The 18,960-nt window shown below is 47.3% G+C and overlaps 1 protein-coding gene across 1 annotated transcript; it reads left to right on the top strand.

Moving 5' to 3' along the window:
• The first annotated feature begins 992 nt into the window (after positions 1 to 992).
• CMPK2 (cytidine/uridine monophosphate kinase 2) lies at positions 993 to 16,043 on the top strand. Its single transcript, XM_007109006.4, has 5 exons — positions 993 to 1,667; positions 3,300 to 3,414; positions 4,349 to 4,550; positions 11,051 to 11,284; positions 14,354 to 16,043. The coding sequence occupies exons 1-5, from the start codon at positions 993 to 995 to the stop codon at positions 14,469 to 14,471; spliced, it is 1,344 nt and encodes a 447-aa protein (XP_007109068.2). The 3' UTR covers positions 14,472 to 16,043.
• Positions 16,044 to 18,960: the final 2,917 nt, after the last annotated feature.

Here is an 18,960-nt window from a genome sequence, read left to right as displayed (position 1 = left end):
GCTAAAAACATCTTAATCTCAGAATTACTCCTTGCCTATTAACCATACTTCAACCACATATCTGTAATAGTTCATGTCTATCAAAAAGGGTTTTTCTTTCAGAATTAAACTTAATCCCACGCTAAATGCACATAATAAATAATTGATTAAATCATAACTATATGCTTTCAGTTCATCTAATGTTTTCCATCTTTGTTTCAATTCTAACGTTTGGGTCTGCTGGACAATAATTTTCAAAGATATCAGTCAATGAGTAAAAACAAAATAAAACATCCAAATAATCTTGTCAATGCTGCTTTACTATACAAAGGCAGCAATACATCTGACGCCGGCTGCTGGCTGATAAGGCGCTTTCAGGCCATCAGGCTGCTGTCTCATTGGACCTGCGTGCACGGCTTTAATTTGGCGTAAGGGAACGTGGAGGTGCCAGTCTGGGGACACTTCTCAGTTTGAGAATCGGCAAAAGGAGGGGTTAATTCCAAAAGAGGGGAAAGCGTGTGCAAAGCGGGGTGAAAACGCTCCAGCGGCTCCCAGGCCTGAAGTCCGGGCGCGGGCGGGGAGGGCGCTCGGGGCGCAGGGCTGGGGTCGCGAGCGGCCACGTCTGCTGGACCCGCAAAGCGAGCCCAGGTGAGGCGTCGGCGGTACCCGAGAGCGAGCAAGAGCCGGTGAGCGTGGTGGCGCAGCGGAGACACACACACACACACACAGGCTCCGAGGAATTATTCAAACGGGGCCTGGCACCCCCTGCCCGCTCCCCATCGATCGCAGCGCGGGTCCCCATCTGCAGCAGACTGCGGCCCAGCGGCTGCTTGCTCTCGGCACGACCTCGCGGCGAGGCGGAGGCGGAAGCGGGGGGCCGGGGAGGTCGCCCCATCCAGGGCCCCGCCCGCTTCCCGCCGCCGCTGCCGCTTGGCTTTCGCTTTTCCCCGCGGCGCCGCCCGCCGAGTCCCGGGTTTCGTTTTCGACGCGCGGGGCGGGACCTGGAGGCGCCCATGGTCTTCGGCCGCCGCCCGCGCGCCCCACTGCTGCTCGCGCGCTTCTCGGGGCTGCGGCGCGGGGCCTGCGGTCGGGCCATGGCGCCGCCGCGCTGCTTCGCGCTGGAGCTGCCCGGCTGCACCCTGGCTCACTTCGCAGTGGGCGACGAGGCCCCGGGCGCGCGCCCCGACCCCGGCGTGGCCGCGCTCCTGGGCCCCCCGGGCCGCAGCTACTCTCTGAGCGTGCCGGTGGCCGGGGGCGCGGGCTGCGCGGCCCGGGTGCGCGCGGCCCGGCTGCACCAGCGCTTGCTGCACCAGCTGCGGCGCGGCCCCTTCCGGCGGTGCCAGCTGCGCCGCCTGCTGTGCTATCGCCCGGGCGGCGGGCCGGGGGGCCTGCAGCACGGCTTCCTTCTGCACGACCCCCGCGACAGCCCCGACACCCGGAGCGCGCTGCTGGCGCTGCTGGACGCCTGCCCGGAGGCCCCGCGCCCGCGCCTGGCCGAGTTCTCCGGCGACCCGCTCTGCCGGCTGTGGCAGCTCCCGTGGGAACGGCGGGACGGCCAGGGGTGGCGGCAGCTGGGCCGCGAGCGCGTCGTGCCCGTGCCGGAGCCCGCGCTGCACCCGACGGTGCCGGACCTGCCTAGCTCCGGGGTCTTCCCCCGCCGGGAGGCCGCCCGCGCCGTTCTGGAGGCGGTAAGAGTTGGATCCCTTCCCAGCGCTCAGGGTGGATCCCCCAGGCCAGGGAAGCGGACACCGTGTGCTCTCCGTGGGGCTGGCCTGTCCAGACCTCCCTTTGCCAGGGAGTTGCTTTACTCTCGAGCGCAAATCTGGTGGTGAAGGCCAGCCTCTGTTTAGACACCGTGGCTATTTCCAGATTCTTGCTTGCCAGGGACCCCCAGCCCCATGGGGGAAACTGATATCCCAACAGGAGCGGTGCGGCTCCCGAGCTGGCGGTGCCCGAGGAGGTGGCGGGGGTGGGGGTGGGGGCGCTGGGTACTGGGAAAGCAATGCCATCTTGGAAGTGATGACCCTGTTCTGGGAGGTCGGGGTGTAGAGAAGGGGCATGAGCTTGGGGGTCGAAGAAACTTAGACTAAGCCTTGGCTGCTTGCTTACTGGCTGCCACCCAGACACTCGCGGCTACTCCGTGTTGCTTTGTGCCTTTTCATCTGTAAAATACCTGCCTTGCAGTGTTAGGACAGGGAAACATCTGACACACAAGAGAGGTGCTCGCTGCGGGACAGCTAAGATTCTGCCTGAGCGCAGCCTGGGCAGGCCGCTAGGCTGGACCATGGGTCTTAGATACCTTGTATGAGCCTTGGGATAGTTTTCCGAGCGGTTAAGATTGCAGGACCTGGGTTTGAATCCAAACTCTGGCATTTATTACCTGTGTTACTCTCAGTAAGTTTATTGAACATTCTTCTTTGTCTTTTTTTCCCTGATCCGTAGCTGGGGTTAATAACAGTAACACACTCACAGGGTTATCTTCAACAGTGGCCAAGTTAACGCTGTGAAAGCACTTAGACTATTGCCTTGTTCAGAGTAAGCAGGTAAGAAGAAGATACATGTCTGGGCCTCTCTGTAGAGGTGCTGTGAGTACACATGAGGTCATGCACGGTTCAAAACCTGGAATCCCCCGGAGACCCTGCCCTACCCGCTTGGTGATTGCAGTGCTTGGCTCTCTCCTGAGCCCCCAAGAGCTTAGGAAAGGACAAGATGCTGATTGCTCTCTTTGGAGCCTGCAGTGTGTCTGATTTCCCACATTTGTGACACACAGGGCCCGTGGTTCCACTGTCGCCACGTGACACTGCTCTGCAATTATACATCTTTTTTTTTTTTTTTTTTTTGGCGGTACACGGGCCTCCCTCTGCCGTGGCCTCTCCCGCCGCGGGGCACAGGCTCCGGACGCGCAGGCCCAGCGGCCACGGCTCACGGCTCACGGGCCCAGCCGCTCCGCGGCACGTGGGATCCTCCCAGACCGGGGCGCGAACCCGGTTCCCCTGCATCGGCAGGCGGACGCGCAACCGCTGCGCCACCAGGGAAGCCCCAATTATACATCTTTTCTGTCCTTCCTCCTCTGGGGGAAGCTGGTCAATGAGTCGCAGGCTGGGTGATCCTGACAGCTACAGCCTTTTTGAGCCTCAGCCACGCAGGACGAAATAAAGCGATCCAGCCCTTTCTCAGGTTCAAAATACTTCACGTTTTGGCATGGTGCCAAACACAGCTTATGTCTTATTGGCATTGTGCAGTCTTCTTCTCAGCAGTTAGATTTAGCTTCTGCCAAGGCCCCGTTGCTTTGCTGCTAATGCATGGACATTGTTTTACAGTGTACATCCTTCATTCCTGAAGCCCGGGCTGTGCTGGACCTGGTTGACCAGTGCCCGGAGCAGGCCCAGAAGGGAAAGTTCCCCGTTATTGTCATGGAAGGCCTAGATGCCACAGGTAAGAGACTATTACCTTCTAGTTACAGGCAATGAGTTGCAGGAATAGACAATTCTTGACACACAAAACTTTATACAGGGTTCAATTCATAAGCCTCCCGTGAGCCTCTGTCGTGTGCCAGGCACGGAGCAAGGCTGGCCTGGGACACAAAGATGGATAACTTCCGTTATCCATCCCCGTAAGGTGGGGGCAGCCTCAGGTGCTCCGGTGAACATGGGAGGGCACTGGGTACAGCCTCAGTGTGAGAGATGAGGGGCAGTCATGGTCCGGGAGACCTTGGAGGGATGGATCCTGGACTGGGCTTTCAGTAGGACAGGAGTTGGTCGGGTGAGGAAGGCGGGAGAGAGCCTCCAGACAGGAGAAACAGCAGGGTGAAAGGTGGGGACTCGAACCGGCCTGGTGTGTCCAGGAGCCGCAGGCAGTTCAGAGGCCCCTGTGGAAACAAAAGTGTGGAAGAACTAGGGAGTGGAGAGCAGAAGCCTTTGGAGCTGCCAAATAGGCGTCAGAATACAGTGGAAGTGCCCACACTTAGTCCAACACACGACAGCAGGAAAAGGGTGGCTCCGAGGGTCACAGGGAATACCCAAGGACAGGGTGGATCGGGGAGAACCACAGGGTCACGTGGTTCCCTGTGAGTCTCCTTCCTGTGTCGGGTGAGGCGTGATGGGTGCAGTGAGCTGGAAGCTGATAGCAGAGTTTATCATTAGTCTGTAAACGAGATGACCGTTTGTGTTTTTCTTTCCAGCATTCTCACCCCAGACAGGAATCCTGAATTCCCAAGGGTTGGCAGCTTTTTGGAAAGAATTGTATTATTTAATCAACCCCTTCTGGTTACAGGTGGAAAGAATGTCTTTGCTCTGACATTAATGTTACCTTTCGGGAGTGATACCGTGGCTGTGGTTAAGCTGTGCTGCGTTTTGTATCCGACCCGCAGGTAAAACCACTGTGACCCAGTCAGTTTCAGATTCACTCAAGGCTGTTCTCTTGAAGTCACCACCCTCTTGCATCAGCCAGTGGAGGAAAATCTTTGATGATGAACCAACCATCATTAGAAGAGCTTTTTACTCTTTGGGCAATTATATCGTGGCTTCTGAAATAGCTAAAGAATCTACCAAATCGCCTGTGATTGTAGACAGGTGGGTATAAAGATGCGTTGAGTTCGGCATTTTCTTCCCGACATATGAGTAGTGTGTGTGTGTGTGTGTGTGTGTACATATACATGCAAGTACACGATAGTGTTTAAGACAAAGTGTATTATGATAATAACAGGAGTAATGTCTATGATTTATTAATCACTTACACCGTTGGCTGGCATTTTACTAAAGACATTATACATACTCTACTAACATCTGGAACAACTACTACATGGGTACTAAAATTACTGATGAGAAACACAGGTCTTAGAAAAGTTAAGTAACTTGCCAACATGACAGAGCTAGAAGTAGCATACGGGGGATATTAACAAAAGTCTCTGCTTCACAAATCAAGCTTTCAGTGGTTCATTTGTTTATTGGCTTATTCAACGAACATATAGCGGGCATCTACCATGTGCCAAAGACAGTTCTCAATTTAGAGGATTCGGTGGTAGATGAGCTAGGCAGTGCCCTGCTTTCATGGAGCAAACATTCTGTTGAAGGAGAAGGGTAATAATCAAGCATATAGATACAGAAGGTAATATCAGAGAGTGATAAATACTACAAAGAGGAGAGATCAAGGTCGTGTGGTGGAGGATGGCTAACCCCCCACTAGATGTGACTTAGGAAGGCCTGCGTGAGGGGGTACCAGTGGTCTGAGCTCTGAATAACCAAAGAGAGACCCATCTGAAAATCCTGGAGTAAAAGCTTTGTGGAAGAGGGGGCAGCAAGGGCGAAGTGTAGAGACGGGAAGATACGAACACACTCCAGGGCTAGAAACAGGCCATCGTGAGGAAAACATGTGGACGAGGGGCTGCTTTCTGGATGGATAAAAAGGCAGAGACAGGTCAGCAGGGTCTGTGGCTGTGATAAAGAGTGTGGATTTTATTCTGAGTACAGAGGGGGGCCTTTGGGAGCTTTCAGATAATGGAGTGACAGAAGCTGAGTTATATTTTGAAATTTCATATATAAGGAATAGCTTAAAAGTGCTACAGAAATGGACAAAGGGAACGGCAGGCAAGTCCTACTAGGAATGGAAATTCAAACGACGATGAGAGTCCGTTTTACTCTCATCAGGTTGGTGAGAACTCATTAGAAAAGTCTGATAGCCCAGAGTTGGAGATGATGTGGTTATTGACAGAAACTCGCACGGTGCTAGTGGGAGTGGGGGCAGCTGTAGGGTGACTCGGGGAGCAATTTGAGAAGATTGCTTCCACGTCCTGAAGAAATACTCACAGAGTTTGTTTCAGCTTTGTTCATAATATTGAAAAACTTGAGAAACCAAAGGCATCAGCAGAAGAAAGGGTAAGTTAATACTGGCATATATTTATAAAATGGAGCACCGAGCAGCCATATGCGCTCGTAGGATGCATCAGTGTACCTGAGTTACAAATCTATAATTTCGGGGGCTTCCCTGGTGGCGCGGTGGTTGAGAGTCCGCCTGCCGATGGCAGGGGATGCGGGTTCGTGCCCCGGTCCGGGAAGATCCCACGTGCCGCGGAGCGGCTGGGCCCGTGAGCCGTGGCCGCTGAGCCTGCGCGTCCGGAGCCTGTGCTCCGCGACGGGAGGGGCCCCAGCAGTGAGAGGCCCGCGTACCACAAAAACAAAACAAAACTATAATTTCAAATGAAGGAAATCAACTTGCGGAAAGATGTTCAGCAGAACACATGCAAGATAATACAAAACATAATACCGAAAAAGGGATGGAAAGATGTTGAACACCAAATTTAGGAGAGTGCTGTCCCCTGGGAAAGAGAGAGAAATGCAGCGGATGGGGAGTGTAGTAAAGGGCTTCAGTTGCAGCTGAATTCGTCCTTCGCATTTACTCCAGTGTACACCTTGTTCTTGCTGCAATTTTACTTATTTTTGGAAAGATGAGCAGTTGCATTGAAGTCTGGCAAGTGTTCAGGGAAGAGCACTAATTATAAATGGAAATCTCAAGGAATTTAAAAAAGTGAACACGTTCAAGTACAACCTGCGCCCAGATGGTGACTTAGAACCTTACTCCACCCGGTAAATTCCTTCTCTCCCCGTCACGACCCATCCTTCCGCCAGTGGGAACCACCACCCTGACTCCATCACCGTAGATTAGTTGTGCTTGTTCTTGAACTGTCTCTACAGGCAGATAGACCTTGACTGCTATCTGCATCTGCCTTCCTTCACGCCACCTGTGAGAATTGTCCCTGTTGCCGTGACCATTCTTTTACACAACTTTGGTGGCCATGTGTTGTGTTACCAGACCAGGTTCGACGTTCCCCAAGCCAAACACTGAGACTCCTGTTTGCAGCAGAGAAAGGGTTCATTCATAAGGCCGCCAAGCAAGGAGACGGCAGAACACATCTCAAATCTGCCTTCCCCAAAGCGGGGGGCTTGATATTGATGGGATGAAGAAGCAGAGTGGTCTGAAGCGTGGGAAGCCTGGGGAAAGGTGACTGGACCTAAGAGAAAGTGTGTGGTGTTGGGGAAGGTGAAAACCGTAAAAATTAGTTAGAAGGCCTTTGCTGTCATCTAAGCTATAATGCCAGTGGGAACTCTTAACTTTGGGGATGGCAAGATAGTGATTTGAAAGTTGGCAAGTTACAAGGAATCCTAGACGAGGGTAAGACATCGCTTTCCTTTGTGGGACTTCTTCACCTGTGGGATGTTTTCAACCCTATTGGTAAAGTCCTAGGATTTATCATAGTGATACATTTTTTGTTGTTGTTAGTCTCTCTTTATTTCAAGGAGGTAGACTAGGCTTTTCCTGATAAAGTGTGACTTCATAAGGCACATTACTTCCCAAGATGTCCAAAAATTCTGGAGCAGTACTGGCTTCTGCACGTAGGTAGACACTTATTCTCTGCATTCCGTTTCCTAATCTGTTCAGTGATGATACGCTTCCCTGCTGACCAGAATCTGAGAAAGAATAGATACACGTACGTGTATAACTGAATCGCCATGCTGTACGCGTGAAACCAACACAACGTTGTTCATCAACTCTGCTCCAATACAGAATAAAAATTAAAAGACTTGTGAATATCCAAGGAGTTGATGCAGGTGGACGTGCTTTGAAAACAGCAAATTGCTATAAAAATATAAAGCATTATTATTATTATAATTATATAAGTGATGTGTCAACAGATTGCATTTGATTTGAACTAATGTGGTTTCCCTGATGGCAGGACCGGAGAATACTAAATAATGAGTCTGAAATTGATGCCCAGAGGGTATGATTATTTAAAATGAGCAGCAGTGTTGTCAGCCCGAGAACTCTGGCTTTGCACAACAGGGCTCCCATTCTTCCCCGAGTTTTCTTCTTTATGTCTGTGAATTGTCTGCAATTTTGTTTCTTTAAAGAGATAATGCTAGATCACCTTGTCAGATGAGAAGAAAAGAGCACTTATTTGTTGTCTGGATGGGTTTTGTTCATGTTTAAAGATTTTAAGGAAATCCATTTTAGACACAACGCCATCATCCGGCTGAAAAAAGGGAGACGGAGTAATTTTTTTGATGGTGACTGCGGTTGAGGTTGGCAACTAAATCACCCTCATTACCTTTAAAAATCTATTCTTGCTGATGGTTTTTCTCCAGTGAAGAAGGCTTTTTACATTTAGATGATATCAGCCTCTGTATTCATAGCTAAGTATTTAATTCAGTGAATACCGAGCACGTGCAAAATGCAGTGCAAATTGTAGTTTTGTTGCCAAGAAGAAAGCCTGGACCTGCTTGGGTTTATTCAGCTTGGGAGACAAGATGTATCTGGTGGAGAAGGTGAAAGTACAAGTTTGTAAGTGAGTAAAAGTCTGGTAAGGGCTTCCCTGGTGGCGCAGCGGTTGAGAATCCACCTGCCGCCTGCCGATGCAGGGGACGCGGGTTCGTGCCCCGGTCCGGGAAGATCCCACGTGCCGCGGAGCGGCTGGGCCCGTGAGCCGTGGCCGCTGAGCCTGTGCGTCCGGAGCCTGTGCTCCGCAACGCAACAGGCGAGGCCACAGCAGTGAGAAGCCCGCGTAGCACACACACACACACAAAAAAAGTCTGGTAAGTGATACGTAGGAATGGCCCCAGGCAGAATTCAAGGCGCTGGCAGCTACACTGGCCACGCTTTTGGAGGTGGAAAAGGGCTTTGAAGAATGAATGATATTAGAATTGATCCGCCCCCAAATTAATTTTTTACCTTTGTTCTTTTCAGTATTCTCTGTATTGTATTATCCTAATTTGAAATGATGCAGCTTTAGTGTCCAATAAGAATTAAATATTGCTTTATAATGACAGTGTGATACATTTCTTTTTTGAATTTTATTTTATTTTTTTATACAGCAGGTTCTTATTAGTTATCCATTTTATACATATTAATGTATATATGTCAATCCCAGTCTCCCGATTCAAGTGTGATACATTTTTTAAAAGCACTGGACTATTTCTGTGAAAACTATGGGAGAGGAAAACAAAGCTTTCATGATTTTCATTTTCCAGAAGAGGAATTTGAGACTTAACCAATGTACCCAAAGCAAGTAGATGGCAGAGAGTAAAACAATACACAGCTTGGATAACACTCTGCATTTATTTTGTAGATAAAGGACCAGTATGTCCTTTTCACTGTGAAAAGCAGTTCAAATCTAAAGTGATTAAGAATTTAGGATTTTAAAACAGTACAGGCAGTAAATTGAAAATACAGACAAGGATGGGGCCGTGGGTGCCTCTCGACATTGGGAAGTTTATAATTGTTTCATAAATCTTTTTGTAGGTGGTAGTCCTTTGATCCTGGATTTGGAGTTTTGCATTTCATCGCTTAAAATTGGAATATGACATGAACAGGGCAAGAGTACAATAAACTATGCCAATCAATAAAATAACTCTAATTCATTTATTCCTACATCCAAAAAACATTATTAGTTGTATACCTATTGTGTGCCAGATGCTGGTTTCAGATTTTGGAATACAGAGATGACTAAAAAATGAATTATCTAATGGAGGAGATGAAAGAGATAAACTTGTACACAGCTGGCTCTAATTTAGAAGAAGTCCTTCAGTAGAGCTGAGTGTAAAGGGCATTGAGAGCCCAGAGGAGGAAACAGTGAATTCTGCTGGGGGCTTCCTCTGCATGGCGTGCAGAAGGAAGAGGAGGCACTTTGCTGCCTGAGACCCTCACTCCAGCTGGAGGAAAAGTGTGAAGACAGACCCCCATGAAAGAGCGTGCCTGGGTCCGCACTGGGAAGATGTTTGTGGCTTAGATGGAGGCTGAGTGTTTTCTGGCAGGTGGTAGAAAGCCATTGGGCTTTATGAAAGAGTGGACTGATTTGATTTTCTTTGATGGTTGTGATTTTCTTTTCCTCTCCTCAAAGCATTTTTTAAGATCAGCGGGTCAAGAGTGACCGCCGTCACTCAGGGAGGACATTCACAGAGTTTCAAGAGATTTTATCTGGGTTTATTTCTCTTCCTGATCCATACAGTTGAGCAATTAGATGACTAGAGAGCTGGGAAAGACAAAGGCCTCCTATCCAGGGTTCCTAGAATGTAGATTTCATCAGCAAGTCCAATTTTTTAAATTTTTTATTTATTTATTTTTCAAATTGAAGTCAGTTTACAAGGTTGTGTTAATTTTTGCTGTACAGCAAAGTGATGCAGTTATACAAATATATATTTACATTCTTTTTTTGTATTCTTTTCCATTATGGTTTATCACAGGATATTGAATATAGTTCCCTGTGCTATACAGTAGGATCTTGTTGTTTATCCACCCTGTAGATAATAGTTTGCACCTGCTAATCCCAAACTCCCACTCCATCCCTCCCCAACTCCCGCCCCCTTGGCAACCACTAGTCAGTTCTCTGTGTCTTTGAGTCTGTTTCTGTTTCATAGGTAGGTTCATTTGTGTCATATTTTAGATTCCACGTATAAGTGATATCGTATGGTATTTGTCTTTCTCTTTCTGACTTACTTCACTTCGTATGATAATCTCTGGTTGCATCCATGTTGCTGCAAATGGCATTATTTCATTCTTTTTTATGGCTGAGTAGTATTCCATTGTGTATATGTACCACATCTTCTTTATCCACTCCTCTGTTGGACATTTAGGTTGTTTCCATGTCTTGTCAGCAAGTTCAGTTTTAAAACATTGTAGGAACGGAATGGGCCTGCAGATTTTTGTTTGGCCAAGATACAGCATTAAATACCAGTGGACTACCGAACAACTCTACCATCCCATGCCAACCTGCCATCACAAAAGAAAGCATCCTGCAAGGCCAAGGCAACAGAGTAGTCTCACAATACATGCAGTTTTAACTGAGTAAATGGAGCTCTGGGTGGTGTGCACTGGATTCTTATTGTGGTTGTTGATTTTAACTTATTTTTACATTTTATAAATACTTTAAAAAATACGATTTCGTTTTACCTCTTTAATGTGTACTGTACTAGGACAAGTTCAGCAGAGCCATCCCTGGTTTCAACGTCCTCAGCAGCTGGTTTTCAGGTGCTCCCTTGACTTCCTCTGAGGACGGGGAACTCACTACCGCTTTCCTTCTCAGGTACTGGCACAGCACGGCCACCTACGCCATAGCCACTGAGGTAAGCGGGGGCCTCCAGCACCTGCCTCCTGCCCATCACCCTATATACCAGTGGCCCAGGGACCTGCTCAAACCCGACCTGGTCCTGCTGCTTACCGTGAGTCCCGAGGAGAGGATGCAGAGGATCGAGGGCCGGGGCATGGAGAGGACCAAGGAGGAGGCTGAACTGGAGGCCAGCAGCATATTTCGTCAGAAGTAGGTGTCCCGATGCCATGTGAGGGGCAGGGGTCCCTGGCTGTGGCGATGATCCAGAAACAGCACTGACTCTGGTAAAGTGGAGGACATGACACGGTTCCCATTTTCCAAACCTGAGAGGCAGTGTCCTCCAAGTTAGATTCACTCCTTTCAATGGGATTGTTCCATGGGACCACTGCGTGGTGGTTTTCTAGCCACAGGCTCTCTGACTGGGGATCAGACCTCCTTCCTAGTCTTTCTAGTCCTGGCTGTACCAGCACCAGCGTGAACCTGAGTGAGACAATACACCTTTCTGGGTCATCGTAACAGAATGGTCACGAGCTCTGTCTGACGGCCTCACAGTGACTTTTACCTGTTAGGGGCTCGCTGTGTCTCAGGCATTTTCCTTCCGATGCTCTGTAACCCTTGCAAGGACAACGCTAGCTGTACTTCACAGTTTATAAAACTGAGGCTCAAAGGATTAAGTGATTTGTCTACAACTTGCATATCTCCCGAGTGGCAGGACTGGGGTTAAACGCAAGGCCTTTCTGATTTTAAGGCAGTGCTTTCATTTTCATGAGGAAGCTGTGAACGCAATAGCAGGAGGGTCCGGACCATCTTACTGCTGCACGGCTGACTAAATCACTTCTGTGGGACTGGTTTGAAAAGCCAAAACAGAATTGTTGATATAAATAAACAATGATAGCACTGTTATCCTAACTTAATGCTGTTATAACATAAATAATCAACCACTCAGCTGTGTGCAGAGAAACCGTGTCAAAGAATTGACTGGTTGGTATCAATTCAGTTAAACTTCATGACAGAGTTGCAAGGAAGGCATTATTTCCGTCCTCGCTTCACAGGTGAGGAAACGGAGGCACAGGTGGGAAAGAAATGTGGCATGTTCTCCTAGCTGGTAGGTGGTGAGGCAGAGCTATGGCCCCAGACCGTTGTCGACTAAAAAAATATTCACAGCCTAAAAGTTGAGAGTTATGTTTTATTTGGCGGGGATTTTTAGGACTTCAAGCCGGGGAGGCAGCATCTCAGGTAACCCTGAGAGAACTGCTCCGAGGAGGTGACAGGAGAGCTAGGACACATAAGAGTTTCGCAACAAAGGACAGGTAGTCTGAACGTCAAAAGATTATTGTTAATTAAAGAAAACCAGATAAGTTAAGGAATTTAGCTTTTTTCTGTGTATGGGAAGATGCAAGAGTCTGGGGTCACTGAAATCATTCCTTTGAAAGCACCTCAGCGATCCGGGGCCAGTATCCTGTGTTTTCACGTCCTGAGTTTCCTCAGGGCTCACTGTAGGGAGTGGCTGCAGTCTGATGGCTGCTAGATGGCGGGTATTCTTTGTTTCCTTCCTGAGTTCCCTCCGGGCTCACCAGCTCACCATCCTTGGTGGCTGCAATCGCTGAGGACTGGGACATCCTTTGTTTACTGATAGTGGCGGGAAATATTCCATTTCTCACCATCTACTGTGAACACTTTTTTAAAAAAAATAATTTTTATTGGAGTAGAGTTGATTTACAATGTTGTGTTAGTTTCTGCTCTACAGCAAACTGAATCAGTTATACCTATACATATATCTTTTTTAGATTCTGTTCCCATATAGGTCATTACAGAGCATTGAGTAGAGTTCCCTGTGCTATACAGCAGGCTCTTATTAATTATCTGTTTTATATGTAGTAGTGTGTATATGTCACTCCCAATCTCCCAGTTTATCCCTCCCACCCCTTACCCACTGGTAACTATAAGTTTCCTTTCTACATCTGGGAGTCTATTTCTGTTTTGTAAATAGGTTCATTTGCACCATTTTTTTTTAGATTCCACATAGAAGCGATATCATATGGTATTTGTCTTTCTCTCTCTGACTTACTTCACTCAGTGTAATAATCTCTAGGTCCATCCGTGCAAATGGCATTATTTCGTTCTTTTATATGGCTGAGTCCGGGTGCTTTGTTTTAACCGCAAAGCTCTAGAGCTTTGGTCATATAATCTGAAACCGTGCACCTCAGATTGGGATTGGAACCCACGCGGCCGGGACTCGAACCTGGCCAAAACCCACAGTCTTCCAACTGAGATCACACACCTGGTTTCAGGACTTAATGAAGCTCAGGTTCTTGATGTCTCATCACAGAAAGAATTCAGTAACAGACAAAGTGATAGGTAAGAAGTGGATTTATTTAGAGAGAAACACACTCCACAGTCAAACTGTGGGCCATCTCAGAAGGTGAGAAAGGTACCAGGATATGGGGTTGTCAGTTTTTATAGGGGTGGGTAATTTCATAGGCTAAGTGGAAGGAGTATTCCATCCATTTCAGGAGGGGGCAGGGATTTCCAGGAGCTGGGCCACCACCCACTTTTTGATCCTTATGGTAGACTTTGGAACTGTCATGGCGCCTGTGGGTGTGTCTTTTAGCCTGCTGATTTGTCACAGTGAGCGTATACCGAGGTCTAGTGGAAGTTGACTTGTCTGCCGTCTTGGGCCCACTGGGTTCTAATCAGTTTATGTCATGTCTTCGGGCTATGTCATTCTTTCAAAGGCTGTGCCCTGCCCAATTCCCTCCTGTTTCAAATCAGCCCCAGCTATTCTGTACACACCAAGGAAGGAGAGGTAGAATTCTAGTGCAATTGTAGACGACTCCTAAGTGAAAACAATGTATATGCCAAGGACCTCTGGGTTGTGTGAAATCCTCCAGGGCGCAGACTCTTGAGAAATTTGCCATTGGGCAACTTAGTTTTGAGCCTTTGCTCCTTTCTCTGCAAAATGGGGGTGGATGACATTGATTCTCCTCCAGAAGTTACTCTGGATATGAAATGAGAAGACCATGCAAGATGCTAATGCTTGGCCGATAAAAGGTTTTGAGTAAATGCAAGCTATTAAACATTATTATTAATTTCTCATTTATTAAACTAAATGTATCGAATGTCTCCTGTATGCCAAGCGAGTTGCCTGGGGGGGCGGAAGTGCGATAAACCAGATGGGGACCTGGCTTCAAGGTGTCTATATTATGGTAGGAAGCTAACATTTGCGTAAAGAGCCGTGTTAACAAATGGGCCGACTCTTTTCATTCTGCCTGTCTCCAGGGTAGAAGTGTCCTACCAGCGGATGGAGAACCCTGGCTGCCACATGGTTGATGCCAGCCCTTCAAGAGAAAAGGTCCTCCAGATGGTGTTAAGCGAGATCCAAAATAATTGCAATTAATTGTAGTTCCTCTGGGCCAGGAGGCACATTTTACTAGATTTGATGTTGTTTGATACATCTAAGCCCACGACTGGTTATGCAGTTTTCCCAGATTTCAGTTGCGTGAGCTTGTCGTGTGGCAGAAGGTGGGACGTTTCGATTTTACCTGAACCACTGTTCTCACTTCTGCCCGATGGATGCATCGGGACTGAGACTGGGCACGTCCGGTGAGAGACGCATCGGGACTGAGACTGGGCACGTCCGGTGGGAGACGGTGACTGCTCTCTGCCAAGAATAACAAACGTTTTCTTGGAACACATTTTCAACTACACCCCTCCCAAATCCTTCCAAGGTTTGTCTCCCCTAGAAAGCATGAGGTGGACAGAAGCAACCAAGAAGACCTTCCAGATCAACAGAAAGAAGCCCCTCCAGCCTCTCCTACGCCTGCACTGCCGGCTCCCGGGTGAGACCTTGAGGATGTGCTCGGAGCTGGTTTCCTCCCAGTCCAGCCACACTCCGTCTTTGTGAGCTCAGCCCCGATTCTTAGAGCCAGCCACTCCCGAAGAACGTGTCTGTGTGTCCCGGCTGTCGGAAGTCCCTCCCACGGACCCATCTTGTGGGAGGAGGACACTGACCAAGAAGGCATCTGGCGTGTGTCTGAGGCTTACAGCCCCTGAGAGGCCAACCCAAGATGCTCTGAATACAAATACACCAGCAGTCCTTGCATTCTATTCTGCTTATTTACTTCCCTCTTCTTTCCTCTGAAAACATGGCTTTGGTTAGAATGAGTGTTTTACTGAAGTAGATGCATTAAGCTTAGCGAATCCAGCAACGTACTTATACTGCTGTTTATGTCTTGTTTGTCCTCAGTGTAGGGGCTGTGCTTTACTAATCAGAATTGAAGCCAAGAAGCTGAACGCAATGCTTGTTGTGTATTTTCATCAGACAGGTTTAATTTATCTTACTGAGTAAGCACAGTGTATCCTGGAATGGGATTTCTCAGTGAATTATCTTGCGCTTGAATGTCTTATGATTACACGTGAAATCAGCGTTGAGATCTGTTTGGCTAGAAAAAAAAAGAGCTGAGAAAAGAGGAAACAATAGTTATGGGGCCTTGGATGAGTCATTTAGCATCGTGTAATGTGATCTAAAAAGTGATAGCGATTCTTCATTTGTCTTAAGGAGTTGACTGAACCAGGTGATTACTTAAAATTCCTTCCAGTTCTAAGATAGATTGAATCTGTGAATTATTTTAGGGGAATGTCTCAAGAAGACATTTCCCCAAAATAATTAAATTTATGGCATTAACAGGTTTATCACATGGACTCTTAAATTATAATAAAGTTTATATTAACTCTATCACACTATTTTTCAAAACAACTATAGGTAGTTTATACGTAATATATGTACGTATGTAAAGATGTAATTTCAGTTGAAAATATTTTTTAAAGCTGATAAATTGCGTTTGGGTTCTTTAAGATGTGATAGCTAATTATGCTATTGGTGTTATTCACTTTAAACATTTTGAAAAGTTTATGCTGGCAGCCTAGAAACACAAACATTTAATGCTTTCTTTATGTCTCTTGCCGATGAATAAACTTGCTGTGATTTTCTAACCTATGCTGTTGTCACAGTGTGTGTTGTTTTTTTCTGAAGGGGCTCCCCCAATGAGGCTTTTGTACAGGAGGAGATTTGGGGTTAAAGAGGTGAAAAGGTGTGAATTTGTGGTCAAAGTGCTTTCAGAGGAAGAGGAGGGCATTTTTGTTTTGTTTTAAACGTCGTTTCAAGAAAGTGCATTTCCTTCCTCATTGCTGGTATTAAAGGGATTTTCTTCCCTAACCCAATAAGAAATAATCCTTCATCCACTTGCGCTCTCTATACTCTGTATATAGGTGTAAGATTACTGAGTATGAGAGCAGACAGCGCCTCCTACCCAGAAACCGACGACAAGGCATCATTTGCTTGGCTTTGTTTCATTACCAGGTTTGTTTCTGTTCCTGTAATAGACCTTTGGTGTCCCAAATATTTATTTTTCATCTTTTCCACAGCAAGTGGAACTTTGAGCCCAACACGTGGCTGCCAAGAATTATGAGTACATTTCCAAGGCTCCCTTAGAGTTGGAGTGGCCAAGGGACCACTTACAGGTTCTTCCTGTAAGCAGAAGGGACATCAGGAATGTCAGGGGGAGGGTGTCCCTCTCTCCTTTTCACCTGCTTGGCATTCAGCGATGGTGGTGAGGCATTTGGGGACCGAGTGATGAGGGTGACACTGTGCAGATGGAGAATGGGGACGGCCTTCACTAGGAAAAGTCAATAAGGAATGGGTATGGAAGTGTCTGGAGTTCCATCCTAGAGGGCGTGTCCACCTGGGGACACAGCTTCTGCACAAAGCTCAATATCCACCTTCTCCATTTGCTTCCCCTTTTCAGCGGCAGGTGTCTGGGTTTTTTGCTCGTTTTGTTTGTTCCATTTTCTACAGTAGAGCCCCCCTTTCTGCTGACTCTTCTCTCTGTGAAATGTCTCTCTTTTCTAGAAGCCGTCGTGAAGCATCTTAAAAACGTTTAGACCCTGGTGTCGTTTTGGAATATATACCGAGGAGATGATCAGCGATGCACATAGAAATGTTGTATCATATCTGCGTGAGGTACTTCATAATGTGCCGACAGATACACCTTGTTTTGTTGCGCTCTGCCTCACTGAGCTGCACAGTACAGCTGTTTACAGATTGAAAGTTGGAGGCAACCCTGCGTTGAGCGAATCCACCGGCACCATTTTTCCAACAGAATTTGCTCACTTTGGGTCTCTGTGTCACGTTTCGGTAAGTCTCACAGTGCGTCAGACTTTTTCATTATTATTATATTTGTTCTGGTGCTCTGTAATCAGTGATCTTTGAGGTTTTTATGGTCATTGTTTTGGGATGCCACAAACCACACCCACGTAAGGCAGTGAACCGTAATCAGTAAATGTGGTGTCTGATGTGATTACTCCACTCACTGGCCTCTCCCTCATCTCTCTCCCTTTCCTTGGGCCTCCCTATTGCCTGAGACACAAAACTATAGACATCAGGCCAATTAATAACCTTGCAGTGGCCTCTGAGTGTTCAAGTGAAAGGTAGAGTTGCATGTCTCTCGCTTTAAATCAAAATTTAGAAGAAGGATTAAGCTGAGTGAGGAAGCCATGTCAAAAGGCCACGATAGGTCAAAAACTAGGCCTCTTGTACCAACCGGCCAAGTTGTGAATGCAAAAAAAGAAAAGTTCTTGAAGGAAATTAAAAGTGCCACCCCAGTGAACGCGTGAAGGAGAAGAAAGCAAAACAGCTGTCTTGCTGATACGGAGATGGTGTGAGTGGTCTGGATGGAAGGTCAAACCAGCCACAACATTCCCTTGAACCAAAGCCTAATCCAGAGCAAGGCCCTAACTCTCTTCAATTCTGTGAAGGCTGAGAGAGACGAGGAAGCTGCAGAAGAACATTTTAAAGCTAGCAGAGGTTGGTTCATGAGGTTTAAGGAAAGAAGCCATGTCTCCGTAACAGCAAAGCGCAAAGTGAAGCGGCAAGTGCTGAGGTAGAAGCTGCAGCAAGTTATCCAGAAGATCTGACTAAGGTAATTAATGACAGTGGCTGTGTGAAACAACAGATCTTCAGTGTAGATGAAACAGCCTTATATTGAAAGCAGATGCCATCTAGGACTTTCATAGCTGGAGAGGGGAAGTCAATGCCTGGCTTCAAAACTCCAAAGGACAGGCAGACTCTTTTTAGGGGCTAATGCAGTTGGTGAAAGGACAGGCAGACTCTTTTTAGGGGCTAATGCAGTTGGTGGCTTGTAGTTGAAGCCAGTGCTCATTTACCATTCTGAAAATCCCAGGGCCCTTAAGAATTATGCTAAATCTACTCTGCCTGTGCTCTGTAAATGGAACGACAAAGCCTAGATAACAGATCATCTGTTTACTGAATATTTTAAGCCTACTGTTGAGATCTACTACTCGGGAAAAAAAAGAAATCTTTCAAAATATTACTGCCGGGAATTCCCTGGAAGTCCAGTGGTTAAGACTCGGTGCTTTCACTGCTGTGCGCCCAGGTTCAGTCCCTGGTCGGGGAACTATGATCCCACAAGCCACGTGGCTTGGCCAAAAAAATAAAAATAAAATAAAATTTCTGCGCATTGACAGTAAATCTGGTTATCCAAAGAGCTCCGATGGAGCTGTACAATGAGATGAATGTTGTTGTCATGCCTGCTAACACAACATCCATTCTGCAGCCCATGGATCAAAGGAGACTTTCAAGTCTTATTATTTATTTATTTTTTAACATCTTTATTGGAGTATAATTGCTTTACAGTGGTGTGTTAGTTTCTGCTTTATAACAAAGTGAATCAGCTATACGTATACATATATCCCCATATCTCTTCCCTCTTGCGTCTCCCTCCCTCCCACCCTCCCTATCCCACCCCTCTAGGTGGTCACAGAGCACCGAGCTGATCTCCCTGTGCTATGCGGCTGCTTCCCACTAGCTA

The sequence above is a fragment of the Physeter macrocephalus genome, chromosome 12, assembly GCF_002837175.3.
Source record: "Physeter macrocephalus isolate SW-GA chromosome 12, ASM283717v5, whole genome shotgun sequence".
Lineage (NCBI taxonomy): Eukaryota > Metazoa > Chordata > Mammalia > Artiodactyla > Physeteridae > Physeter > Physeter macrocephalus.
This window is presented reverse-complemented; position numbering and strand designations above follow the sequence as displayed.

Bases quoted from the DNA above. Each gene is read 5' to 3' on its own strand.
- CMPK2 (XM_007109006.4), top strand. From the start codon at position 993: ATGGTCTTCGGCCGCCGCCCGCGCGCCCCACTGCTGCTCGCGCGCTTC. The intron at 1,668-3,299 runs GTAAGAGTTGGA...ATTGTTTTACAG, and splicing joins CCCGCGCCGTTCTGGAGGCG to TGTACATCCTTCATTCCTGA. The intron at 4,551-11,050 runs GTGGGTATAAAG...TTTCCTTCTCAG, and splicing joins TCGCCTGTGATTGTAGACAG to GTACTGGCACAGCACGGCCA.